Source organism: Anser anser, assembly GCF_964211835.1.
Source record: "Anser anser genome assembly, chromosome: 3".
NCBI classification, from domain to species: domain Eukaryota; kingdom Metazoa; phylum Chordata; class Aves; order Anseriformes; family Anatidae; genus Anser; species Anser anser.
In genome coordinates, this window is record NC_139722.1 from 98,735,679 (window position 1) to 98,763,663 (window position 27,985).

The window sequence follows — 27,985 nt, forward strand, 5'->3', positions numbered from 1 at the left end:
GACCTCTGGAGATCATTTATGCAGGGTCACCTAGAGCACGTTGCACAGGATCGCATCCAGGCAGGTTTTTAATATCTCCAAAGAAGGAGACTCCACAGACTTTCTGGGCAACCTGTTCCAGTGCTTTGTCACCCCCGCAGTAAAGAAGTGTTTTCAGTAAGGAACGCTTTAATGAGAAAAGGTGAAATGTGACAGGATTTTGTTCACTCACTTTAATATACAGACTGAATCCATTATTCACTCCATATTCAGCCTGGATTCAGTGTAACCACTCTCATTTCACAATAGAAAAACATAAACAAAACAAAAAAAAAATTGTTATTTTCATCCCATCTGTAGTTGAAAATCCCTATCATGGATGAGAACCCTACTGTGCTTGTACAAATATCACATTAAAGCTCAGGTTTTTCCATATTAAAATTCTAGGCTCCTTCACAGCAAGATAAAAGTTTCATTAAAAATTTATTAGAGTAAGTCTGTGATGCTGTTACCAACAGGTAATCTAGCATTTTATAATATTCTTTGTTGCTTCATAAAATATTTAAGGAAAATAGGATATCGATGAAGAGTTGTCATGTTAAAGGGTGGTCAAACATTTGCCTGTTTCAGAGCCCTGCTAAGGCCTTTCACTGAGACAGTTTCACAAAGTTGGAAGTATATGATAAGGCAACAGATATAACAGATTTGGAGTTGCCATTGATAAATACACTTACTGCAGTAGCGCTAACAAATGATAATAGTGCTAGCAAAAGGCTATCCTAGGTATTCCTCACCCAAAAGTGAAGGTGCAGAGCTTATCACGAACGCATCCCTGTATTGGTGGAGAAGAAAGACCACAGCCCATTGACTGCCTCTTCTAGCTTTCCCTCTTCTCCCCTCCCTTCTTCCTCTAGCTCCCTCTAGCTTGCCTCTTCTTTCTTCCCTCACTCTTCTTTTTCCTAACTTTTCTCTCACTTCATCTAACTAATGCTAACACTAAATGACTCCCTTCTTTGGCAACCTCTCACATCAGGCTTGTGGACCTCCATCCACAAAGTTTGTACAAGAGAAGTGAAATCAAGCTGCTCAGCTCCCCCCTTTGTCCAAGGCTGGTGTTTATCAGTGACACTAAAAAGTCTGACTATTCTCCACAAGTGTACATCAGAAGATTCTTTAATTCTTTTCACATGTAAAACCTACATTCAAACTGACTTGCTCTTGTTTGTCTTACTTCTTCTCGCGTTGATTTTCCAGAGCAGAAAGAATTTCTTCATTCTAGAAGCAAGAGAAATAATTATTTATGTATGCGAAGTTTACAGACTGTCACACCTGCTGTCACTACAGCTCGTTAACAGTACTTATGTTGTTGGGAGACAAGCTACAGGACAATGAGCCTGCTGCAGCCTGTGGGATTTTAGTGGGGAAAGAACACATTAAAATCTTGCAGCACCTAGCCCAGAAGGAGAGGGCCCAGACATGCAGGACATTTTGTAAATGGACAGGATCCCCATTTGGCTTGTGGTAGGAGAAGAGGCAGGACATATTCACTATAGTTTCAGCTTCCCTTGGTGGACAGGTTTTAAATCTTCTTATCAGTCTTCTAAATATTCCCATTGTAACAATCCTTGATTTGCCAGTTGATGTATATGTAATGAAATGACTACTGCCATGACTACTTAGATTAATTTTTAAATGTCAAATGTGACACAAACATAAAAGGCAGTTTCAAAACAGGTGTGAAATTTGTGATGCTGTCATTGCAGTGACTGTTGCATACACAAAAAACTTCACACAAATCCTATATAAGATGCAGAGTCAAACAAAACAAAACAAACTGAATCACTTAATTGTCTAGATGAAAGCCAAAATTAAATCACAAACAATATATCCCGCATAAATAAAATAAAGGCAAAATATTGAGACGAACATGTAAGAAGTGGATATTTAATATTAGTTTTTCAAGAAGTTAAACTTAAGTTGCAATGTTTTTATCAGTTTCCATAACAGCCAACTAGAAGAATTTGACTATTTTACCACTAAATATTTTCTTCTGCTTCACACTATATAATTTGCTTTGATGCATTCTATGTAAGGTGAACAGTACTTGCTATTTCATACATTCTATATAACGTGAAAGAGAAGAATGAGAGAATTAGTTCACCTCTTAAAATACAGTGCATACGAAGATGTTACTAGCAATATTCATACTTTTTTCTAAGGTTAAATAATCAAGAAGAAACAAAAACAAAAACAAAAACAAAAACAGAAAAGACAACTTCTGGTTCCCTTAGTGATTTAGATAGGAAAACAAAAAGATTTTGAGTAATCTTTAAATGTTGTAATTGTTGAAAATACTAATGCAGGAATTAATACAATATTAAGTTGGCATTTTATCATACAAAGACAGGGAAAATTATTACTGTAATTGGTAAACTTCAGTTATTTTTTTCTTATTCTCTTACCTGAAATTGGAAAACAAATTCAAGTTAAGTAACCTGTAATACAGATGTCTTTCATGCAGCCATTGTGGTACTGGTGTTGCTTCCATTTCTCCTAAGTTCTGGTTTGCAGGAAACTAGGGGAAAAAAAATGAACAGATACATTTTACAGCTATCTGTTAAAAGAATTCAAGTGTTTTCTGAATCCTTACTATCAAAGACCAAAAATGTAAGTACTGATTACCTCAGTGGTGGCAAAATACACATTACTGAATAAGAGTAAAATAGAATTAGCTTTGCGGAAAGATTTTCAATACAGTGTGGAAAGCCGTATCCACCTAGTGGTGCTCACCATACCACTTTTCAGCAACAAATTCTAAAATACCTTTACTTTAACCTCTGCCATATCTTTCAGGTAGGAAAGACACACCTTATATCCAAATTAATAACATGTTAAGCAAGTAGCCACACCTTATACCCAAAATAATAACATTTTAAGCAAATAGATTTAATTGTTCAAAGAGAATGTTCTTTCCTGTGTGGAAGGATATAAAAAGTACAAATTGAAAATTAGCATAATTTATTTTCAAAATGTGAAGTAGAACCTGACTGTCAAGAATACAGTAAACTGGCGATGGACAGATGCCAGTTATATAGGAATCCTTATTATCTTCATTACAGAGTACATAACTTCATTACAGGAGTATAAGAGATAGACATTAGCTGCTAAGCACTAACAAATTGTTTTGAATGAACCATTCTGTGGTTTATACAAAGCAAGCAATAGATCTTTTATTATAGACTTTTTGTAACAAGTCAATCTGGATTTAAATCAAGAACATATTTCAAATTTATGTACTAGTGCAGGCATCCTGAAGGCAAAGGAACAAGGTTGCAGCCATTTTTCCAAGTCAGGTTCCAACATTTATACTCTTCTTCCAAACTGGTTTTATAAAAGCTTAGTACCTCCACTGGTAGCAAACACATCTCCTTCATTTTAGCCTAAGTGATTACACCAGTTTCTAAGCTATACCTATAATTGTCTGACATTCAAATCATGTATCAAAAAAAGTTTAGCATCCAGCAACAATTCCATTATGTACATTATGCAAATTTCACAATTATCACTTCTTCCATGCAAGAATCATACTACTGCTAAACTTTACTGATACCAAAGAGAACAAGGAATTCAAAATTGAGGAAGAAATCCAGTCTTTGCAAAAACATTTAAGAACTGATGAAACATAATGCAATGTGGTGCTCATATTCCTAAAAGGTATTGTTTTTAGTGTTTCTATTAGGTATATCAGTAGTATGTGCTCCTGGTGATATAATTAGCTCTCCAATATGACTGAAAATTAATCTGGCAAGAAAATAAATACACATATAAAGTATTTTACTTCATTTTCAGCTGAGTGAGATGATCAACATACTGACTCTGTGCCAGTGCCAACACAATGTAGAGGGTGGCTTAGAGACAGGCTCTCAGCAGCCTTACATAGGTTTAAACCAACCACGAAAGCTCATTCTGAGGTAGAAAACAAAGTTCCGGGTTCGTTTTTTGTGTTTGCTGTTTTTAGGATTTGTTTGTTTGTTTTTAAAGGAAATATTGATAAGATGGAAGAAATGATAACCAGTAAGTCACTGAGATCTTAACTATTTGCAACACAAAGAACAAAAGAACACAAAAATCAAAGATAAGGCATGAACATTAGAGATTTCCATATACAACCAATAGCAGAGGGTATGCCCTTCTGTGAAATACCGGCTGTGTGTTTGTTCCCTGACATGCATTCTTAAGCCTGGAAATGCAGATATTTAGTGGATTAGAAAGATGCTAAGCTTTAAGTTAAAGATAAGCTTTAAGTCTTCTGATACACATAGTACACTATGGTTCAAGATCCAAACAAATGCCTGAGCAAAAGACTGAGTCATTATGCTCAAAGCCAGCAGAGGACTCATCTTTAGGAGGGACCAGTAAACTCTTTAGTGAAGAAGGTAACACAATTGCAATGGGAATGGGACATGACAGTAAGTGAAGAGCAAATTGTTCTTTCTATGGAAATCTCCAAGTTCATGTTGTCTGTGTTTTGTACAGTATACTACCTTAGACACAAATGAAGCTGTAATAGTCCAATATTCTTTGTTGTGCATAGCTGTATTTGTAGAGACAGCCTGTAAATCATATGGGTTGTAGGGAACTTTAAGATTGTTCTTGTTTCTTTGAAGACAATATATATATTCCCCACTATCTTCTAGCAATAAAGGTCTCTGTCAAAAGAAGAAATTATTTATATGTAGATGTATAATTTATTTTTCATGATTACAAGTTATATGTCTATAGATTTTACCACAAGCAGAAATATTAAAAGTACCCAAATCTTCTAATAATAAGCTTAAAAAGTAACAACTCTGAATTGACCAGAAAGCTACTATTTTATTATCAAGTTTCTCAGTTCTATTATCTCTACATGATTAATTTTCAATTCTACCAACCGCAAGTTAAATATTACTTTCTTGTAGAGAAAAGTTTCATGTAACCCTATTAGCCTATTACAACTTTTTAATACAAACAACAAACTTTTCAGTAATTACATTTCTCCATATTATCTTTCTCCATCTACAAATACTATGGTAAGCATTGTTAAGCTTAAAATACACCATGAAGCTCTTAAGTAACAAATACCTAACAGTTTCCAGATTTTTACATCTAAGACCATAGATACTGGTGGTATCTAGTTATTTTGGAAATATTTCATTACAACTGGAAGACATTTTAGTTTTGTGAACAACTGGAATGTTTCTTAAAAATTTTGCAACCATATATGTAATCAAGTCCCAAATGACAAATGACAGATGTTTTTATTGTGCAGCCAAAATATTTCACAACATTTTGCATACTGAAAGAAACATGATATATTTGTTGTATCATTTTTTTTTAAGTCATTAAAATTTATATGCAAAATCACAACTAAATCAGATATCTGTCTGTCTTCGAATGCACCAAAAGAGCAAGAGAATGCAGGAGGTGTCCTGTTTGGCTTCGTCAAGATCAGACTGCCCAGCATTAATCACAGCAAATACTGGCTTTGTACTTGGAATGTCTGATCAGGACAGACAGAAATGGTTACAATTCTGCTTAATGCTAGAAAACCTCAGCTATGGGAAGGACTGGATAAGTGCTAATTTACAGTGATTGCTATGCATCCAGAGGTTCTAAAGGAAAATCCATCATTTTTAGAGGCAAAAACTTCCAGGAAATAAGTATTTTAGATTTGTAACCAATGTCATTTCTAGAATGTTCAACTACACGATGTGGAGAAGGGAAAGTGAAAATCACCATAAGTGCAGATTTCTGAAGTCTGGCTATATCAGCCTCTCTAGCTAAACATTCACACGACGGTAACACCGTTTGCCAGCCAAGTTTGCCTCGAAGCCTCAAAATATGCATTATAACATCATCAATTGGTTCTGGTACATCAAGAAAAGAAAAAAAAAAGGCATTTTTTATTGGAAATTTTTTTTATCCTTAAACATAAAGTCTTTTGATTTATTGCATAAGCTGTTGTAAGTACGGAGGACTGGTGTAATGGCATTTATACCATGTTGGAAGATGCTGAAAACATGCCTCAGAAAGTCCTTCTCAAAAAATAATGAGCCATTACATATATCACATGTATTTTGCTGTAATTGAAGAACAGTGGTTCAATTGACTTAAAAGTGATCTCATTTTCCAGTGATTTTACTCTAACGGTTGGTGTCATTTACACAGCAAAATTCAAAGTACTCACTAGAAAAAACATGAATTACTGCACAAAGGCTTTCTCAAGTGCTAGAGACAAAAAAAAAAAAAGAAAGAAAACTGGGAAAATCTCAAGTAAACAAAAAGAAAGTTGAAAAATAAAAGAATAGCAATAATAATTTATATTGTAATATTTAAAATATATTTTTTTAATCCATTAAAACACACTGTCCCTTTAGAAACCAGACCAATTTAGTCTTGCATAGGAGGAGAACACTCCAGTTGAACAAAAGACTCAGCAATGTTATGGAAAACAATTTGAGAAATCCTGGAAAACACTAAAAACATGTTCCCATGCTTTTAAATCCCTATTAAGAAATTCATTAATAAAAAAGTTTGAAAAAAAAAAAAGAAGAAATAAATCAGAATCCAGTTGTGATATCAGTCCCTCCCAGTTTTCAGACTCAGCAACAGATATTTTTAACGAAGAAATAATGATCAAAATCTATTTTTCCCCACACTAATCCTGGAAGATAAGAAGGAAAACATACCTACTATTTAAGAAACTATTTAAAATAAAAAAGTATTGTAGCTAACTATAAAATATAACCAACTTTAAAACAATTATTTAAATTATGTATGAAAGTAAATTTTGGTATGAGACAGGTATTGAAAAACAAACCATCATAAGGTGAAAATGGAAGACAAAGTTGTTGGCCTTTCCCCTAACATGTACTGTTACTCTAAAGCAGAATAGGGATGAAGAAAAAGAGTAGCAGTTGAGTAGTATATCATTATAAATCTGACACAAATTGCTGTAGATGTATAACTAAGAGCACAGTCTTCCCTATGGTGCTATGACTACCTACCTGTTTTATCATATGAATAAAGTTTTGCTTTCATGGGCTGTTTAGGAGATCTTTCAGCTTTTGGTTGCTCACAAATATTTTTATGACAACTCGGTTCAAACACAGACATTTGCATTTCAGTCCTTCTACTACTATCTACAATCAACATATTAAAAAGGAAAATATTACTCACTTAAAGCAGATCACTATGCACAATCATTTTCTAATTCAAGTTGAACTTCTACAGGTTTACATTTTTGTAACTTCTCAAAATGCATTCTGATGGTTTTAGAGGCATGCACACACAAACACACGCAAGATACTATCACTTGTTGTTGACAATACATTAAAAATTGTATAAATTGGCATCAGGTACTTCAGAATGGTTGCATAATAAATGTAACACTTATTTCCTGTGTATTCCATGAGATTGAGAGACTAACATTCATTTTTGTCATTTGTTTTACAGGAAGGGCTTATTATCCTTGTTTATTACTAGAAAACCTTTTTATCCATTCTGAAATTTTATCCATTTAATCCATTTGGTGGTCCTGCATGAGCAGGGAGGTTGGACCAGATGACTTACAGAGGTTCTTTACAACCTCAGCCATTCTTTTATTCTGTGATTCTCTGGGGAAAAAAAATAAAAAATATTTAGCATTCCGTTTGCATTCCTCTTAGATCACATTTACTTGTCAGTTGACCATTTAATTTTAATAAAGCAGGTTCAGACCTCCAAGTATTATGTCCCTTCTTCCCCAGCTTCATACACAAGTAAGCAATTAAGATTTCCTTTAGAATTCCTGCTCAGCAAATCACGTAAGAAACAATTAGCGATATGTATCAAGCTAAACCCTCGGGGTGCATTGTCCTTCCCCTGCAGGCTGAGGAGAAAATGGGAGAAATGTGAGAAGACTCAGGGATGGTAGTAATAGGGAAAGTTAGTTAATTAGTAGGAAAAACAAAAACTGCAGGTGCAAGCAAAGCAAAAAGAGGAATTCTTTCACCACTTCCCACCAGCAGGGAGGTGTCCAGCCACTTTTTGGAAAGAAGGTCCTCAGAGCCTTTAAAAATCCTTTCTGCAATTTTTACACAAATCATAGTGCAAAAAATAATGAGGAAAGAGAACTCCAGCTTGCAGAGTTGCTTGAAACCCACTAAAATCAGTTTGAAGCTTGCAATGACTTTCAAACAGCAAGTGTGTGTGCAGTTTTATTTCCCCATACATAAGACTTTGATTTTGTATTTTAGAGAGAATCTCACATCACAAATTTTTAAAAAAGACCCATTAGATAGTCTTCTCACTTAAAAAAACTTCAAACAGATAAATCTACCCAGAAAAGAAGCATAGAATAGATAACTAACTTTTAAAAAGTACAATATACATATATTCTTACGTACTTTGTAGTTGGCATACTGACTTAAAGTCAGTGTTGCATCTCCACTAAATCATTTAAAAAAAAAAAAAGAAAAAAGAAAAAAGTGAAGTTATGCAAGTTTCTTCCTGTGGATTCACAGCGATGAGGAAAGAAGATCATATTTTTTATTACTCCACTTTCCGTCATTTTAAGTACTTTACCATATACAGCTGAAGAAGGTGATGTGCCAAAGACTTGCTGAACTGCTTTGCAAACAGAACTTGTGGGAAGTATCGTTTTCAAATTCTCATTCTTTGACATTAAGGATGCCACTTCCGTTATATTCCTCTTTAGCTTCATTGTCTCGTGCTCAGATACTATCGTAGGCTGACAAGCAGATAATTCTCTTTCTTCTTTATGTTTCCTTGGGTGTCTAAATTGTAGGAAATTGTAGGAAATCTCAATTGTAGGAAAAAATCTGAAGATTCAGTCATACAGGCAGTATAGAAAAATCAGCTAAAATATAATTTGTATCAAAGATAAGCTAGTAAGCTCTGAAAAATACATGCAACTATATTGACTTTATGAAAATAAAAGGAAAATAAATGTGTGAAGTTAAAATATAAAATAAGGACATAGGAGAGTCAGCAACACCAGCTTCTTACACATCTTGCAGGTGACTTAGACTCTGCATGCACTAAAGCATACACAGTTTAGATATACTTTTAGTCTGTTAGGTTCCAACTAATTTCATTTGTCAAGACAAAATAAAAAATAAATAGAAAACACGAAGAGAATAATGTTTTCGTGCACAACTTGTTCTCATTTAACCAATCACATCTTCGGTAACAACCACAGATAAACTCCAGAACAATGGTAGAAAAATGAATTAAGATAACAATGCTTCAGTTAACAGTTGGTGCAACTCAGTTTGGATATACCATAAATAGTTTAAGCTTTATAATTCAGCCTGAAAGGGTTATTTTGTTCAAGTGTGCTCTTGACTATATTATAGTGACAATGGTATCAAGGAAGAATCACTTAGAGCAGCTGAAACTGTCTAAAATTCACGGCCAAGAACTTTTTGTTTTAGCAGCAGCTACACACCATATATGCACTCCCCACAAGAGCAGAAAAGATCAATGCACGGGTCTTGAAGTCAGTCGTCCAGTACAGACTTTCTTAATGCAAAATACTAAAAAGAAGGACAGTGTTAGCACTGTGCATAGCAAAAGTACATCTCAATGAGTCTACTTTATTCTGTAACTTCTTCTCCTGGTACTTGTTCACAGGCCCATAGGGGTGAGTAGCTCATGAATAGCAGCCTGTTCTTCTGAAGACTGATCTCAGGTCTTTAACAAAAAGATCAGCTTTGCCTGATATACCAGCAATTTTAGCCAGATGTAGCAGATACTTTAGCTCAATATTGGCTCTGCTGGAGATGTTGAACCTTGAAGCAATCTACGAATCATCAGCATGTCAGTTCAGGGACTAATGAGAAAGAACAATAGCAGCAGCCACTTTCTGGAAAGATGGGAGAAAATAAGAGAGGACCTGATAACAGACTAATATCTAGTTAACCATATACAGTATTTAACCAAATTTACCAATGATCTAGCAGCCATACAGCACAGTCACTCTGTTGCACATACCTGAGACATATCTGTCATGCAAGAGTATATGGATGAGGAGACAAGATGGCTCAGAAGAGACGGGTAAGTCCTCATCTCCCACATCGGACTGTCATATTGAGAGACACTGATGTCTGCTCAGATCTGGAATTCTTGGAATTCCAGCTGAGAAAAATTCCTTATAGAACCTTTCCAGGAATATCTAGAAAAGGAGTGGAGAGGTGGACTGCACTGAGCTGGATGGTGCAGCCAGTTTCTATGTTTCTGTATTAAGGCCTCTGGTGTTTTGAAGAGTGGAAGTGGGCCACATAAATGCCAAGAGATTTCTTCCTTAAAACTCTCAGTCAGCATCTTGCAAATGAGAACCAAAACATCAGTAAGAACATCCAAGATATATCCTAGTCCGAAGGAAGCAGCCTAGCAGGACACCTGCTTACTTGCACAACCAACAGTGGTTTGGTACAAGTCTTCGTCCACACCGAGAGACATGCAAGCAGCAGGTGTACAGACAGAAAGTTGTACATACAGGTTTCAAACTAACTTTCACATTTAAAATTGTTTCTGAAAACCACATGTACATAGATATTTATAAACAGCAGCACTATACAGAAAACATCCTCCAAACCTAGTCATATGTACAAACCTCTTCCTGAGGGCTGTGCCTTCTGGAAGGATGACTGGATCTCTTAGAAGCGTAAGAGAAAAAAGTGAAACCTCAGGTAGCAAGTGGCAACCTTGGAAAAGATTCCTTCTGTTTACTCAAGAATGATAAACAGCAAAGTAAAAGTAATTCTCAGATCCAGTATGTGAACATGAGGCAGAAGTCTGTGTTAACAGACCTTGATTATGGTAGCAGCATGTATGTGCTTTTCTCAAGATTGATGTACAAAGCTTAGAATTTGATGTGGGCAAATTAGACAAATATAAAGTTGTACTGTGAGCACTGAAACTAATGAAGACTGGACATTTCCTAATCTGTGCTTTAATACTCCCTAATCCCTCCCCAGAAATACTTCCAGCTTCAGTTTCCATGTTTGGACTCCTCTCAGCTTTCTCCCACATCACCTATTAACTGAATGAGACAATAAGCAGCATGCATCGCAGCCGGCGATATTAGCCAGAATGTAGTTCCTTACTGGTCAGTTACTTCCCATCAGCTGGGACAGATACCATTCTGCCTGCATCGGGACTGCTGAAAACTGAGGTTCCGTTACACAAAACCTCATCAATAGCTGAAGTTCTTTTTTTTTAAAGGAAGGATAGAATTCCCATAAGGTTGAAAGTATTACCAGTGTGGTTTTAATCCAATCCACAAAGTTCAGGAATGGAGGTTTGCCTGTAAGAAAACATCCGTCTCTTCAGCCTTGGAAAACTATTTTCCTTCCTCACCACCAGTACAAAAGGAAAATGAAACCAAAAGATGACCTGTGCTAGAGGATGAGGGATTACAAACTTCTAGAGCTTCCTGCCACAGACAGCTGTGGAGGAGGACAGTATTGGGAGGTTCAGAAAGGGAGATGACAATTTTGTGGACAACGGATTCATTAACAGGTACATGGCAAAGATGCAGCCCCAAACATCCAGAATCTAAAAATTATGGATGCCACCATTAAATCTGAAATACACTCATATTTGTGTACTTTTATGCAGGTGACAGTAACACTGTACATAGGAATACATTTGCACAGGTTCCTGTAGCGTATAATTACCCCATTTTACTGGAACCAAAAATAGTATGTTACTAGACTGTATTCCTTTTACAACGACTTCGCTAGCACTTCTCCATGTTTTCACTGATGTAAAAAAGATCAGACTCTATTGCAATTAGCCAAAATTACAAAGTTTGTGCTGAAGTGTTAATTCAGGTTTCACAGAATTTACAGGGAAAGAGTCAAATAATTTGGTAGAAGTCCAATGCAGTATCAAGTTTTAACTAGCAAAGAACAAAAAATTATCATGAAGAAAAAATAATTTTACCTACATTTTACCAAAACATATGCCTTCCTCTTCTATTTCTGCTGCATTTCTCTTTTCTGTGCTTGGTCTGTAAACTGCTGTGCGAAGAATGGAGTATTTCTTCTTTACTGAAGATGACTGGGAACAAAGGGCATTAATTTTAATAATTATAGAGGGGGTGATCACATGTTTTACTAAAAAAAAAAAGCCAAAGAATAGATTTATCTAAAAACTATGAAAAACATTTCCAAATGCACCACCTGATAGCTAAACTTGGCTTTCATTACAAAATATTTCCGACTTTAATTATACAGCATTTTATGTGCATGAAAATTTACTTATAAAAAAGAATCTTGATAAATGACTTAAAAATAATTGTGCTCAGAGCACTGAAACAAATGTATAGTATTTTCATATGGACTGTAACATTGTTTTTATAATCCTGTTTCCATCAACCTAAGCCTGAATTAGTTAAAACCTTCAGAAAAAGAAATTTTTAAATTTAGAATGATGAATCATTGTTTTGCAGGACACTTGAGGCAAACACTAACTAAATGAACAGACTTCCATTAATCATGGAAATTAGATTAATTTACTTGGATTTATAGATGAAGTAGTGGGTTCACATATAAAAACCATAGAGGACTGAATTTAGTTATACAGATTATCATCATACAATAGAACTTTTCCACCTCATAGGAATGAACAGAATAAAGAGTTTAAAATGCATAAGAAAGATAAAAGGATAAAATAAGACAGAATATAATGCCTCTGCTTCAGATTTGAGAGCTACAGCTTACTGCAGTGAGAAGATATATTAAATGATGACTACTGTAGCATATTTGGTAAGAGTAATTTGGTAATGTAAAGCCTTCCTCTGAACTCCACTTTGCAAAGGCAGAGGGTAGTGAGTTATGAACAAATTCAGATTACATCAACACTGGTAGAATTGTTTTTAAGGAAAAAAAAAAAACCAAACACTTTTCTGCCATATTCCCATATTTTAATTGTTACTCAATACCAAATCCTCCCTCCAGGAAAAGGCCTCACAATAAATGACAGTCTCTGAAGTTTTACTTACAAGGCTTCTAGGAGGAAGACATTCACTCCTGTGACTTCACAGACATTAAACATGTAATCAACATGTTTTTATACAACATTTTCCCAGGCAGAAGCCAGGTTAGGAAAAAAAAAAAAAAAAAAGCTGTATGTAAAAATACTATAAATCTTATATATAACAAGGTTATCCATGCAAAGGTTGCCTGACTACTCATTAGGTTGACATCACTTTTTTTGGTCTTGCAAAAAAAACCACAATATCCCCCAAAGTGCATTAGAAAACAAAATCAGTTGCGTAGAAATTAATTTAATATTAAAATTGCTGCAAACATCCATTCTCACCAGCTCACTGCTGTCTTTCTTACTGCTGCCAGCTGGTTCACACACGATATACCTGCCTTTTACCATAAGCAGCACCTCTGTCTTCTCTGGTTCAAACCGGAGACGAGACACTAATTTTTCTTTCAGCATTTTGGTTTGCCCTTCCATCTGGGGTTGGCATCCTTCATCCTAACAGCAAAAACACATCAATTAAACTAAATTTGCAGTAATGACTGTTTCCCCACTGTGTCCTCAGAGTGAATTTCACACTTGAGAAGATCTGCAGGCACCATTAGAAATCAGGTGCTTATTTACTTCTGCAGCGTTGGAACTGAAAGTTCAGAGTTCACATTAAAAACAACTACCTTAGAACTCAGTTCTAAGAGGCTGCAAGCTCAGCTGATCACTTTAACTCAATTTTCTTCTCCAGTTTCTCTGGGATACACCCTTCACCCCATGCATCACGGCTCAGTCACTTAGTGGATCTCAAAACTAGGAAATTGGTGGAAGGAGGACTTACCTTGTCCCAGTGGCAGAGATCTCTTCTGAAACCACACAATCTTCTCTAGATCTAACTCTATACACAGTAGCAGCAAGTCAATATGCTCACTGAATTAAAGATCACATGCAAGGTAGTAAAGCATGTGCTGAAGATGTTTACTAATGCTGATCTAGCACTAATGTGGAAGTTTAACCTATTTCTGAACATTTGGTAACTATTTTTTCAATGACATAAAATCAGCTAGTGATGAGAAGTGGCACTTTGCCGCTTCTTGTAGTATTACTTTATAAGCTAAGTTTCTAACAGTCTAAAGCATTTTCAGCAGGGAGGTGCTGTGACCTGAGAATTAGTTGCTGAGGCAGCTGCAAACAAATGATGGCCATGACCTATCCAAACTGATCCTTACTAGACCCAGGACAACACTTCACACACCAAGAATACAAATTGCTGAGGTTTTCTTACCACTTAGTGTCATTCAGGTAGTAGCTAGTACCCCCACAATCAATAAACTTTCAGAAACCCCATTTACATTCCTCAATACGTTTAGTGCAGAACAGCTGTTTCAAACCAACGCAAGAACTAACTGTGCACCAGAGTCGATCAGTACAGTTTACAGGCAAACTTATCTCAGCTGTGGAAGTGGCAAGCTCCCACTGAGTAGTGGTAAACTCTTCACCCATTACGGCTAAAGCCAAAAAGACTGATACTGAAGCAGCCATACTACCGATAGCTATGCAGAAGTAATCACTACCTCTCACAGCAATAGCTCACATCTCTTCTAGGAGTCTACAGTTAGGGGTCCCTTCCAGAAACACCTCCCAGCTCCTCCTATAGTCTTGAGGTGTAACATCGTTGGGGAAAACAGAGAGAGAACTATGACCCACTGATTTCACTCTTTTCTTTAATGTTTAAAGTATAATAAGATGGAAGAGCTAATAAAGAAAGAAAACTGAAGAAGATTGAAAACACCATTTGTGTTTCTTCAACAGAAACAAAATCAAAATCTACCTTTTGTTTTGTCACTGCGATCAAAATTCATTAGTCAAAATATAGTGTATAGTTAATAATTTATTAAGGACTCAACTGATCAAGCAATATAAGTACTTGAAATCCAGCTGACGTCCAATCCAAATATGTGATCTTTTCAACTGTCAGCAACAAATGTTCAGAAACTAATAAAATGCATATCTGCTTCAAAAAACATAGGAAAACACAGGATTTGTTAGAGTCCCTATTTGTATTGTGGACACCTCAGTATCCAAGCATGTCAAAATTTAGGCACAAGTTAAATGAAAACCTGCATGCTTGGTGCCGTGATATGGAGAGACAAGATATCTCCCTCAGCAGTTGTAAGATGCTTATTTCACTCGTGTAATTGCAGTTGGAAACTATTTAATGGCTTCTTATAGCTGATTTACAATATAGGCTCAAGAAACAAAATGGGAATCTTTCTTAACTGCTTGGCTTTAGATTCAGCCACTTGGTCTGCAAAGTCAGAATTACTGGTCCAGCACGGCTGTGCATGCCCTACAAGCTCCTCTCAAGCCTCTGGGTGTCAGGAAGCTGAAGAAAGAGACTGTACACCCAAACACTCCTTTAAAAGTCACATATGTAAGAGTTACTGGAGCTTAATGAACTACTGCAAGGTAGTACTGCAAGCTGTTCATGAGCATATTTTGCCACACCAAGGACTGTGGGAGAAGCAGGCCACACAGACCGGGTGAGGCCGAGAGGGCTGTCTGTCAGGCTCAAAGAAAGCACACGAGCATTAGAACACCCTCACGGCAATGCTGCCAACAGCTGGCCCATAGACCCTGCTTAAACAAGAAGCTGTAGAGATTTAGTAACCTTCAGCAGCTTTTTGTTCAGCTGGTAATTTAGGTATCACAAAACCCCTCCATGCAGCCCATCCGCCTCAAGGCGACACCTTGGCCCTGCTCGCCATCTCTGTGACCACCAACCTGGCCGTCAGGTCTGACCACGGGCAGATGGGTGGGATGGGCCAGGTCCATGGGGCTCCTTGGAGCAGCCGCAGCCCCAAGCCCCCTGGTGTCCCTGTCCTGCCCGTTGGGGGGTCGTTGGGGCCTGGAGGGCCGTTAGGCTGCCACTGTGGGCTCTGGCCTGTGGGCTCATGGGTCGGCTGCCTGTTGGCTTGTCCAGCCCCGATATCCACATCCTAGATGTCAACTGCATTAAGCCATCAGTTGTAAACTTGTGTGTTGTGTATTTATGTGTGTGTAAGTCAGTGGTGTTGTTTTGTTTTTTCTTTTTTTGGTAATAAGTTTTTCAGTGACTCACTTGAACTTCCCAACAGTGAAAAAGCCACAGCTGTGGTGTCTCCCCTTGCACTCTGCTTGCATGAGGCAGTCACCAGCCAGGTCACAAGCTACGTGCTGTGATTATACCTGTGCTTTAGGGTGCTCACTCTTTAGTAGTCTATAAATGGTTATATTCAGAAGCTTATTTATCATAACCTTGTAATATATTGTGAGAAAAGAAGGGTTTGACCAGATTGGTTTTGCATTGTTTTGATACTTTTGATAAGCTAGCACTAATTTTTGGATTTCCACATACAGCACACTATTTCTCCTGCTTTCAGGCTCGCTGTAAGTTGTGTTAGGGATGGAAGGGAGAGAGTTGTAAGCAGCAAACATGTCTATGTCTAGAGAGATTTGTGCAATGATCTTTTATTTTTTATTTTTTTTTTAATTCTGAGAACTCTGACCAGAAGTTGATCAATGCAGCACTCAAAACCAGCCTGTAAGAGGTCAGGCAAGGAAATTTTTTGGCAAAAAAAACATCTCATGGTAATGTCAAGTAAAGCCAACAGTAAATGGCTTAACTAACTTCTATCAACAGTTTCCTTAGTATGGCTCTGTGTCATGGGGAGATGCTTCAAGCTGTGGGACGTTCAAGAAGATGTGGGTAATGCAAGTACTTAGGTGAACTAATGAGATGTTACTACACCCTCACCAAGCTGGTTTTTAAGATAAAACTATTTTGTACTTCAGTATCTTCACTAGTTTAAAACTCCAGTATCTTTCATATTTTAGTACTTCAGTAGACTTCAGTTTGCTTTTTTCTTGAGCTCTTAGTGTATACAAATTATATCTTTCCACTTGTGTTTCATTAATCATAAAATTGTTACATAATTAAAAGAACAAAGTATGTTTAAAGAAATTGAAAGATATTTTGTTTGAACTGCCAGACACCATTGGCAATCTGTAAAAGCAAATAAAAGTCTGCTAAGAACTAACTCATCCATATTTGATTTGACCATATATGGCTTTCATAAAGATTTAAATGATGACTAATCCTTTATTTGCTAATCTGAAACACTAATACCCAAATAAAATATGATTTTTAACACATTAATATTAATAAGTCTGACTTAGTGAATCAGTAATGATTGTCACACCAAGGCAATGGAATGGACTTCTGAATTGACTGCTGAAACATTAACCTGCAACAGTTCTACTCATTTAAGAAACTACAAGTGATTGTATAACAATTACTGCTGAGCTGTATTTTGACCACATCTGGTCTGAAATTTGTGGAAATTTGTGTGAAATTTGTGTTAAATCTGAAATTTGTGGAGTCAATTCCTCTTTTTACTGCTGGGGTTGGAGTTAAACTAATTGTGGTTGGAGTTAAACTAATTGTGGTGTGTTGAGGGGTGGTTAGCAGCATTGGTCTAATTTTCTTACGTCACATTGACAAGTTTGAAGTCCTTAGTTGGTTGGTTCAACTTGCCATGAAGCTCTCTCTGCTCCTTCTTGTGATGGTATGTCTCGTTTCTCCTCTTCTGCTGGCTCTGCTTTTATGTGGGTGTAATGAATCCATGATTTCATCCCTTCCACTTTGATTGCAGTGGGGGTGTGGAGCAAGACAGTGTAAGGTCCTTTCCACTTTTCCTTTAGGGAGTCATATTTCCACATTTGGATCAGCACCTGATGTCCAGGTCAGAACATCCAATGTAACTGGTTGTTGTTCCCGTATATATCTATGAAGAGAGGACAAAACAGTAGACAAAGATGCCTGTACTTTCATCTTTTCCTTCCCTCTTTTCTTTTTTTTGTTCCTCAGTTATTGTAAACCTTATAGGCTATTTCAATCAACTGTGAGATTGACATTTATTGAATATGATCTTCCCACAACCTGCACTGTCTGACTTTTTGGGTCCTGATACAATGACATAAAAATGCTAGCATATTCCACCTCATCCCATTTTTCCTCCCTCCAGCAAAATATCAACTGCAATATGGTATTATAATTCATGAATCAATTTTCTATCCATTTATATTGAGATCATCGCTGATCACAATATTGCCTCATTTTACATTTCATCATAGAGTCACCACCAAATTTAGACCAAGTTTTAAGGATGCATCCAAGGGTGAAGCAAGGGGAGATTTTGGACAGACTGTGTCCCATTTTCTTAAATAGAAATATTAAATAATAATTAAAACTGTCGCTCATTTAATACCTAAATACAAACACGCACAGAGTTCTCATTCCCTTTACAAGAATGTTGAAAAAATATTGAACTGAGAAAGACACTTACCTTTGATTGATTATTCATGCCCATCAATGTTCTCATTTCTCTGAGCTGGAAGATTGAAGCTGAAAGTGACACTGTGACTGATACTCCCTGCCCCTGATACCTGACGGTATGGTTAGCATAACCAACAATAAAGCAAATACACATAAGATGTAAGCAGGCTGTTAATGCATACCCCTTCTACCTTCTCTCTTCCCCTTTCTGGTCCCTTTATCTGGTGATAAAGGGCAGTAGTGTTATCAAGATCCAAGTGCCAAGTCACCAAGATGGTATGGGGAGCACCGACTGACAGGGTGATTAAGCCCATCACCATTATCAATACCCAGGTGCTGGGTTGCCAGGAAATGATGACACCTGTCCTGGAACAGGGAAGTGTAGCAACATGGGGAGCACTGTCTATAAAATCACACAGCAGCAAGTCCTAAGTGGGACTTGAACTGGAACTGCTGCTGGACAGCAAAACCCGTGATCTCCGGTGACCAAGGATGCCTCCACTGCCATTTTCTTCCTCTGAGGACTGAGTGAATGACTCATGTTTTTTTACGTAACCTGAGTCTAGGTTATGATTTTATCATGCGCTGATTGATAAGAATTTGACCTGATCCGCACAGGATCCATCCAGGTGACTGAAAAGCCTGTTTAACTGAGAATTCCAGAAATTCTACACAACCTTAAGCTATGCGAAGTGCTGGAAATTATAGATGACAAACTATGTTGATTGTTAATTTCCTTTTTTTAAAAAATGTAATAATAAATCTCTAATTATAACCACAACTCTGTGGTCAGTCCTCAATCTGCCAGTGATACCTAATAGGATACCTATCTGCCTGTCCTCCATAGTGAAGGGTGACAAATATCATGAGTAAAGTTTGTATTTGTAGACTAAACTGTGTGTTCACAATGCAGTGGAAACATTTCTGCTTTTGAGGTAGATCATCCACAGGAAAAGGGAAGGATCTAAGGGAACATGAAATAGTTTGGTATTAACAGTGATGATGATGATGTACTATTAGATTAACTGTAATAACTTGTTTAAAGGAAGATCTTTTCTATTGTACATCCAGTAAAAATAAAATTGATGAAGCTGTACACATAGTTCCAGTAAAGTGATTTTAATTCTATACCAAAAGAAACTGTCTCACTACAGAGATTTCTCTGGAAATGTCACATAAACTCACTTAGCATAAAGGACATTTTGATCTTAACAAAACAAAACAAACTAAACAAACAACCTCCCCCCATCTCCTGAATGCCTAAGCACTGTGATATATTTCCATTAACTGTAATCATATTAGGGCATCATCTGTATTCAGTCAGTAGAAGATCATTAGACCACACATTATTTTGAGCATGACACAACCTTTGTCTAACACGGGGAAGAAGAGCTCTGCACAGCAGCAGCACAGCCGCCGTGGTTTCTGCACTGTGCATGCCTTTCTGTTGAAAAGTTTCATCTCTTGTATGTCCCAAACTACATTTGGGCTAATGTTATAGATACAAAGCAACCAGTAAGAAGTCTCTCCTTCAACACTAATTACAGTCCATCCTTAGACAGCTGAACACAGATAACAATATTTACAGATAAAGAGTAGAAAAGATACACGAATAATATATAATTATAAAGAACCACCAAGAGTCAACTCTGTCCTTATTACCTGGCAAAGTGCCTTCTCAATTTTTCACGAATCCCCTCTCAGTTTCAAGTTGTCAATTATATCTGTATCTTTCTCTCAGGTGCTCTGATACAGCCTGTGGTTTATCTGAGAAGGTTCAGTCCCTGCAGTTGTGACAGTGGTTAACACAGTGGCAAAGTGGTCTCCTAAAAGACAGACTATTCTCAACTTTTATTTATTTATTTATTTATTTTCTTCCTTAAAGTGAAAACTTAAGCATAGAATGCACAGCATTTATTAACTGTGTTTTTAAGCTTCTTCACGTTAGGATATTAGTGGAACTAATTCCCCATATGCTCTACCATACCCTATCAGTTTTTCTTGTCAGAAATGACTGACAACTTGAATTACTCTTCAATAGCTCACCGAAAGCTCTGCAAATATTTTTAAAGTAACTTAAATTCTGTTTTCTGTGCCTGGTAAAACAGTTGTATTCATCTAGCCCTGTGCCTTGAGCTATGTAGCTGTATTTTAATTAACCAATACTCATTTTTTCCCTGTACAGGGATAAATGTAGAGTCTCCAAATGCTCTTCCTTCACATTCCATAACATGCCCCATACCCTCAGGGAATGATCTCCTTCTCCATCTGCTGTTACATGGAGGTTAGCATTGTGCTTCATTTTGTCATTTGGTGCTACTGTTCACTGGAAATGATAGTTCTATCCAAAATCGTATCCTTTTTGTTTATAGTTATTTAATAAATATATAGTCAAAGCCCTTTATTTTAATGTTTTACTCAACTTTTCAAAGAACTACATTTTATCTCCTAAATAGGAAAATAATACATTACTACTACCATGCAACTTCAAAGAAGGTTAAAGTGGTGCAATATCACACTTCTTTAAAGTTACACCCAAGATATAACAAAGGTTTAGTTTTAGGAAGACTAGGAAAGCAAATACCATAGTAACTGAAATAATGCAGGCTTTTGGACTAATATCTTTTAGTCAACTGAAATTGATACCTCACTGCAGTTCAGTGCCAATTAAAATATGAACAGGAACATGCAGAGCAGCAGCAGAAGTATATAACTCTTGAATGGCCCTCATTAGAGCCACTGCTTTCTCATGTATCAATGAATGTAAAGACTAAAGGTCAGTTTTGCATAAAGGAACCTTTGTAGTTAAAAGCTGAATGTATCATATGAAATCCATAAAATATTCTAGACCAGTGTGTGCCTACTCTATTTCTCACAAATCATTGTACATTTTTTTCTCTTCTCATTAAGCTGCCTTTGATAATGACAGAACCAAACGCAGAGTAAGGGATTGCAGACCTGGGCTCAATATGAGGAAATATTTTTACAGCAGATGACCTAATTGGGGAACTAATTTTCAGCTTTAATGCTGATGGATCAGGATATATTTTCATGGTTTAAAAAAAAATAAATAGGAGCTTTATTAAGCCATATAAACATCGAGAATTGTTCATTTGCAATTTGTGTTAGGAATAAAGACACCAAACCTGTAAAAAGAATAAAGTAATTCTATGTCAGTCCAGGCAAAGAGGAAATAATAGGAGAAAAGCATATGAATCCTTTTGAACAATAAATGTTGGCTCAGTGGTACTCATAAGGACCTAATTAGAGACAATTAAAAAAAAGGAAATTTGCAATGTCAAGGCTCCTGCTCAAGAAACCAATAAATGGTAACATCAGATAGCCATGGCTGCACAGAAGCATGAAATCCCCATAGACGCAACTACTTCCACTGCTCAGTACCTTCAATTCTCTAAAATTCAGGATACATTGAAGTCAATGTCAGAAGATAAAGTAAAAATAAAAAATCCCCAGTGCATATTTGTGGCAGAGATGGGCCTCATTCTCTTATCTGAGTTGTTCTTTTCCCAAAGTTGTCTCCATGTACAGATTTCTCCCTGCTAGGGGAAGACCTTGTAAACTCCTTGTGCCTGCACATTTTCTGTAGTGCTTCTGAGCTGTTAAATCTGAAATCAGAAATGCACTCCTGAAAGGCTGGGAATTCTGTTATAATTTTTGTGTTATTTCAGGTATTCAGAAGCTATGCAACATCAGCTACTTCCATAGAGAGCTAACCAGACTCATTAAGCTTAATAAAAACAAGTCAAATGTTAAGTCACTGTAGAATACTCATCCATTTGCTTCAGTTTATGAATAAGTCTGAAAGGAACAGGCTGCTACAATAAAAATAATAAATATAACTACCAGCAGTTTTCCAGAGAAGAAAACATAGCAAAGCAGGCTGGGCTTAGAAACTTTGATTAAAAGGTGAAAGGAAACCAACTGAAGAACAACTTTACATCTTATCTTTAACATCATATAGTGTGGAATTTATAAGTAAACTTAATTAAAGAACAGATACAGAATGATCAGACTTCAGTCATGACAGCAACAAGTTCCTGTGGTGCTTATAAATTCAGGTGTTTTTTTGTTTGTTTTGTTTGTTTTTGTTTGTTTGTTTTCCTATCAAAACAGAAACTCCTGTAAGGCTTCAGCTAGGGAGAGAAAATGATTTATTTCCTTTTTTAATGCCAAAGCAATTTGTGTAAGGTGAAACAGTCACAGTGAGAGCATTTTACACCATGTAGATAATTAACCCACATCAAACCCTGACGAGATGGTACAAGGTATTATCTTACATAGATATCAGCCAAAAAACCTTAGCCAAATAGGCCTGCACGCATGTATGTGTTTGTTTCCATAAAATGTTACACAGCGGCATTTTACCTCATTTTACCATTGATCCGACTCTGAGACAAACCAATGCATATAATTCCTATTTTGACTCACCAGTACCTGGCAGGGGTCCTACCTACTTATGCTATATGAGGTGGTGACCTTTATCTCTTCCCTCATCTTCGAAAAGCACTGCACACCAGAGGTCACGGCAGCAGATGCTACTTGAGTGGCATGCCCTACTCATGAGGTCTCATAAAGTGATAACGAGACAGATGTCCCCTCTGGCTGCCCATCTCCACCAGTCCAGCACCATACCCAGTCTAGTCCACATGAATATACATGTTGCTTGCATTCGCTGTCTGCAGAGCAGGGTGGGGCTAATCTTTCTGTCCAACTTCCACATGAAAGATCCTTCAAACATCCCTCTTAAAATGCCCTCAGCACTGCACAAAATGAAACCAGCTTCACGATGAAATTTGAGCTGCAAGAAACACCAATTTCCTTTTCCATGAACAAGCAGATTTAAGGTCCTGCTGCAGCAAGTGAAAATGACGGTCTTTCTTGTGCATACAAGCAAGTTTACTGCAACATGGCTTCAAACATTGGCCAAAATTTTATTTGCCTACTTTTTAAAATAGTTTATATAATACAAGGAAAAATGATACTGAAGAAAGAGGTGATTACTAAAGCCGCAGGGACCTTAAAATTTCTCTCCCTCTCTTAACTCAGAAAGTTCTGCAGTCTTCTCTGTTTGGATGATATCCACAGAGACAGCTTCACTGAACCTAGATCAGCCACTGAATGTCACGTTAAAAACAGGGCACAGGAAAAATATGAGAAAAAAGCTATGATCATAGGTATACATTATTTAAAATGCTTTGTAGCTATGCTGTACATCTAATTAAAGCACAATAGATCAAGACAGTGATATCTACTAATCATAAGAGAAAGTGTGAGAGAAAGATTTCTCAGCTGTCTCTTACGAGTTTTTTTTTTAACTCTTCTGGATGACAGTGAAAAAAGAATATTGTGGTTTCTACATACATGAGATTACTTATTTATATGCTAACAGTTTCTTCCAAGAATAAGGGCAGGGAATCTCTTACCACTTTTATTGAAGGGAATATCATCATAAATTTATGACCAATTTTTTTTTTTATGACCTGCAATAAGACCTAGAAATTACCTTTAAATAGCAAGGCAATCTAGATATTTGCTTAAGAATCTATGCTTGCTGTATTTTGTATTTGCATTTGTATTTGTGTGTATGATACATTCATATTGGTTATATATTGAGAGTCAGGTAAGGTCTGAAAACGTGTTAAATATCTTTTAGAAAGAAACGTGGATTTAAAATTCTTATTTCAAAAGAAATGAACATACATATTGCTAAAGCTGCTATTAACAGCACAATTTGCACCTCCAATAACTTTACATTGTCAATAACTGAAAGAAACGGAGCAACTGCTTAAAAAAACTAGGGTCAAACTTTGCATTCCTATTAACTGCAGCACCCTGGTTATTTTCTGTCTTGTAATTTATATTGTTTTATACACCAAGCAAAATAAAAGTACTACATTACAGGTGGAGCAGAAATTCTGGTTTGTTTGGTACTATATATTGCTTTGCACAGGTGAGAGCACAGCAGGACAGTCAGATTTCTTCAGATCTGTCAGGACACTGGTGATATTAGGGATACTTCATGGGAAGAAAAGGAGCAACATCTATTCAGGTTTTGGATAAAATTAGTGGGTTTGGTTCTTAATTCTTCATTCAATTTCCATAATGTATGACCTATATATGTTACTAGAAAAATGATTTTTAAAATATTTGATTTGCCCCAGAGCTTCACTGAGAGTTTGACTACCTAGAAACTCACAAAACTGAGCCACAAAAGTACATTTTCCGTTACATGAGACCACCAATTTAAAGGTAAGAATATAACTACTTTAATTGTCTAAGCACAAAATATTTCTAGAACTGTGGTTTATTAAATTGCAGTACAATATCGTCTGCAGCAAAGAGCTTCATTCTTAGGTTGAGATGTACCAGTGAAATAAGTCATTTATAGCATGCTCCCAGGTTATCTGGGAGAAGAAAAGAAAATGCTGTATTTTAGAGCAGAATTTTTCCTCCTTCCCACCTACAACAGCATTCCTGTGATGAATAAAAATAAATCAGAACAATGTGTTCATGAGTAATGAATGATCAAAAAACTCACCAGAGCAGGAATATGGATTGAGATCACTGATGTAAAGCTCAGTGCTACATGGATGGGAGTCTAATATTCGTTGCTTCCTTTTGGTGTGTTATTTCAACCTCTGATCTCCTGTTCTGTTTATAGTAATCCAAGCCTTATCTAAAAAATAGCATTTTTTTCTATCCAATTATTTCTATCCAATAGCATTTTTGATTAACTAAGCTTATTGTTGCTTTCTTTTTTCTTCTTCAATTTTTCATTTCCATTGTCATCTTGGTGGGAATTGCACAGTGTTAAGTGGGACTCAAATGAAGAGGCAAAATTTCCATTAACTTCTGTGAAGCCAGATTTTCACTAAATTGGTCTAACTTTCTGTGACAGTCTGGCACTGAAACATTACACTTCTCCCTCTGATGTGTATGTTCCTCTTTCATTAATGTAATTTAGGTAAATTAATGTGATGTCAAGATCTAAAGGACAGGTTCTCTACTGGCAAAACTCTAGAGACTTTCTAGTGTGGATGTATTTCCCATGTAGCTCTAGAGCAATTTATGGGCATTATCCAAAGTCCATTAGAAGCAATGGAAAATCTCCAGTAAATTTAAGGATTTTGGACCATGCCCTGTACAATTATTCTTATTATTACAAAAATACCTGTATGGAGAAAGGAAAACAATAGAGTGCTAATACTTATACCAATGAATGAGAGATCATGACCCAACAGCAGTGTCAGATCATAACAACCTCCATGCAGTTTCTGTAGAAAGGTGTAGGTTGAAGAATTTTTTATTCCACTTCCAGTGCCTTGGTGTAAAATTAAGAGTATGGTCCAAGGAAACAGATGGAAAAACATTTATGACAGCTTAAGTGCTGTTAATTATTTGTAGGCGAAGCGTTCTGCTATCAGCATTGACTTGCTCTATTTGAAACCAAAACAGTCACAGCAGCAGTGGTTTTATCCAGCATCGCTGTAACTACCTGACTATAAATAGGACAGGTAGAAGCACAGATCAACACTTCACCAACAGGGCTGCCTTTCAAGCATCTACCCTTTGGCAAGCAGCTCGTTCAGATTTCATCCACTCACATTTTGTTTTGCCCCTACCCTTTTCCTTTACATGTATTCAAAAGTCATGGAAAAAAATAGAGCATTATATGTATGGAAAGATTTCACAAGCTAGGTGTTCTACAGATGGTACAAATGAAGACAGTGAGTAATCATTTAAATGTGCACTTAACCACACACCTGTTCAAGGGAGCACAGGGAAATGACATGTTTTCTTATGATCTTTGTGTGGTTTGCCTGTATCACCAGAGCATGTGAGAGAAGAAAATTGCTGCTCCTAAGCAATGGCATTTACCTTTCCAGGAGAAGAGACGGGAAGTGATCAGGCTTGGGAAGGAAATCCGTAGCCTCCACCCACCAAGAAGGAGGAACTGGAGACAAGAGGGATAGCAGAGATTATTTCTCCCCTAAAAGCATGACGCTGGGAAGAGACCACTTTGTGTATGAAAATTGCAACATTTTTTTCTGTTGTTTGCTACTGTCTCCACTTCCCTGCAGCTCTACTTCCCTGGTTTTGGTCAAAGTGCGCTCAGCTTGTGTTTAGCCAGCAAGATAGCCAGGTATTAAGAGGGCAACCCATATCTTTTCTCTCTTACATTTTCCTTCCTCTATTCATGCTTATCTTATAATACATATGGCAAGCCTATCAGCTAAAATGACAAATCTGGTCTTGAAAATATCTACTACACATGGATATAACTGTTGAGAGGCGAGACCCCACAGAAACAACACAGAAGAATATAGGGTAAATTTCTGGACGTTTTACAACACTTCCTATTACAGAAAAGAGCTATTTAATTTAAAAACAAACACTTTTTTTTTTTTTTGTACCCGTTGATAAATCCAGGGAGACAGTCCTGTCATTGTAAGAAAATGATTAATCTAGATACCACTGTGAATACAATATTGAAGTTACCTGTCACAACAGCAGCACCGCCACATACTGATTTCGTGCCGTACTGCAGCCAAGTGCTGTTGGTCTGTTGGGGTAATCCAGCAAGATACTGCAACCTGTCTGGGCAACTACACCGAGCAATGAACACACTGAGGGCTGTATCTTACTCTGTTGTCTGTGAGGCCCACAGTATTAGCAACTTCTTGATACTGTCAGACACCTTGGACACTTACTATTCTGGAGTTCTGGGTTGGGGATAACTGCTTTACATTGACCACATACTCTAATTAATGTTTTTGCCACTTTCATATGTTATCTCTACTCAGGAGGAGCTTCACTAAATTCCAGGAAAGGGAAAGTATCCTCATATCAGACAATTTTTCCATTGATTTAAATTAAAATTTTTCTTTAAGAGAAACAAAATGTTATTAAGATCAGGGGGATTACTTTTTTTGAATAAGGATTTTTGGTAAAAAATGAGAAAGTTAGCTTTCATTGTCTTTTCATAGTAAGGACGAGATGGGGTAAGATATTCAGAATTCTCTGAACAGCTTTCATTATCCACTCTCAAGAAAAATTAATTTGACTGGAGAGACAGCAGAGAAATCTTATAAAGAAGACAGGGAGAATGGAGAGCTTTTCTATGGGAGGATGGAAGAAGAGACAGCTCACTTCTAACCAGAGGCTGAAAAGGTCTGCTCTCCCTGCGTATCAGAGTGTTAAATGTCATGAGATAAGGGGTATTTAGACTAATGTTGGCTCAAAAGCAAATGGAATGAATTATGCAAGAAGAAGTGTTAATCTGGAAATGAAGAAAAACTTGCTATTATGAGAGCAGGCGAGATCCTGGAATCGCTGACAGCAGTAGTGGGATCAAACCAACTGTTCTGCTTTCAAGTGGTGTTTGAGAAGTACATTGATGAGGTTGCCTGAAACAGAGAACTTGTTCTGAGTGACCTAGCACGTCCATTCAAGCAGCATGTCTTTGCAGTCACCTGAAGCCACATTCAGAAGACCTGTGAATGTAAGTGCCTCTTTGTGTACAAAGTCAAGGATATCTAATCACTGGCAATGCCAGTTGCAAAAACTCACAGAGCC

The 27,985-nt window shown here is 36.8% G+C and overlaps 1 protein-coding gene across 6 annotated transcripts; it reads right to left on the minus strand.

The window, feature by feature from the left end:
- Positions 1-915: 915 nt before the first annotated feature.
- DNAH14 (dynein axonemal heavy chain 14) lies at positions 916-27,937 on the minus strand. 6 transcript variants are annotated; one of them, XM_083828510.1, is made up of 11 exons: positions 26,909-27,937; positions 26,288-26,363; positions 17,588-20,172; positions 13,354-13,521; positions 11,978-12,090; positions 8,587-8,798; positions 7,029-7,163; positions 5,758-5,888; positions 4,524-4,688; positions 2,442-2,554; positions 916-1,254 (listed from the first exon to the last, which is right to left on the minus strand). In XM_083828510.1, exons 3-11 carry the CDS (start codon positions 17,675-17,677, stop codon positions 1,182-1,184), a joined length of 1,200 nt encoding a protein of 399 aa, XP_083684636.1. In that variant the 5' UTR covers positions 17,678-20,172; positions 26,288-26,363; positions 26,909-27,937; the 3' UTR covers positions 916-1,181. The 6 variants fall into 6 exon arrangements, with proteins under 6 accessions (XP_083684636.1, XP_083684635.1, XP_083684634.1 ...); XM_083828509.1 differs by having other exon boundaries at positions 17,588-26,363; XM_083828508.1 differs by having other exon boundaries at positions 17,588-19,352; positions 20,051-27,937.
- Between the last annotated feature and the right edge of the window lie 48 nt (positions 27,938-27,985).

Bases quoted from the DNA above. Each gene is read 5' to 3' on its own strand.
- DNAH14 (XM_083828510.1), bottom strand. From the start codon at position 17,677: ATGGATTCATTACACCCACATAAAAGCAGAGCCAGCAGAAGAGGAGAA. The intron at 13,522-17,587 runs GCAAGTTGAACC...TTTTGCTGTTAG, and splicing joins GGAGCAGAGAGAGCTTCATG to GATGAAGGATGCCAACCCCA. The intron at 8,799-11,977 runs GTAGGTAAAATT...CCTACAATTTAG, and splicing joins GGCATATGTTTTGGTAAAAT to ACACCCAAGGAAACATAAAG.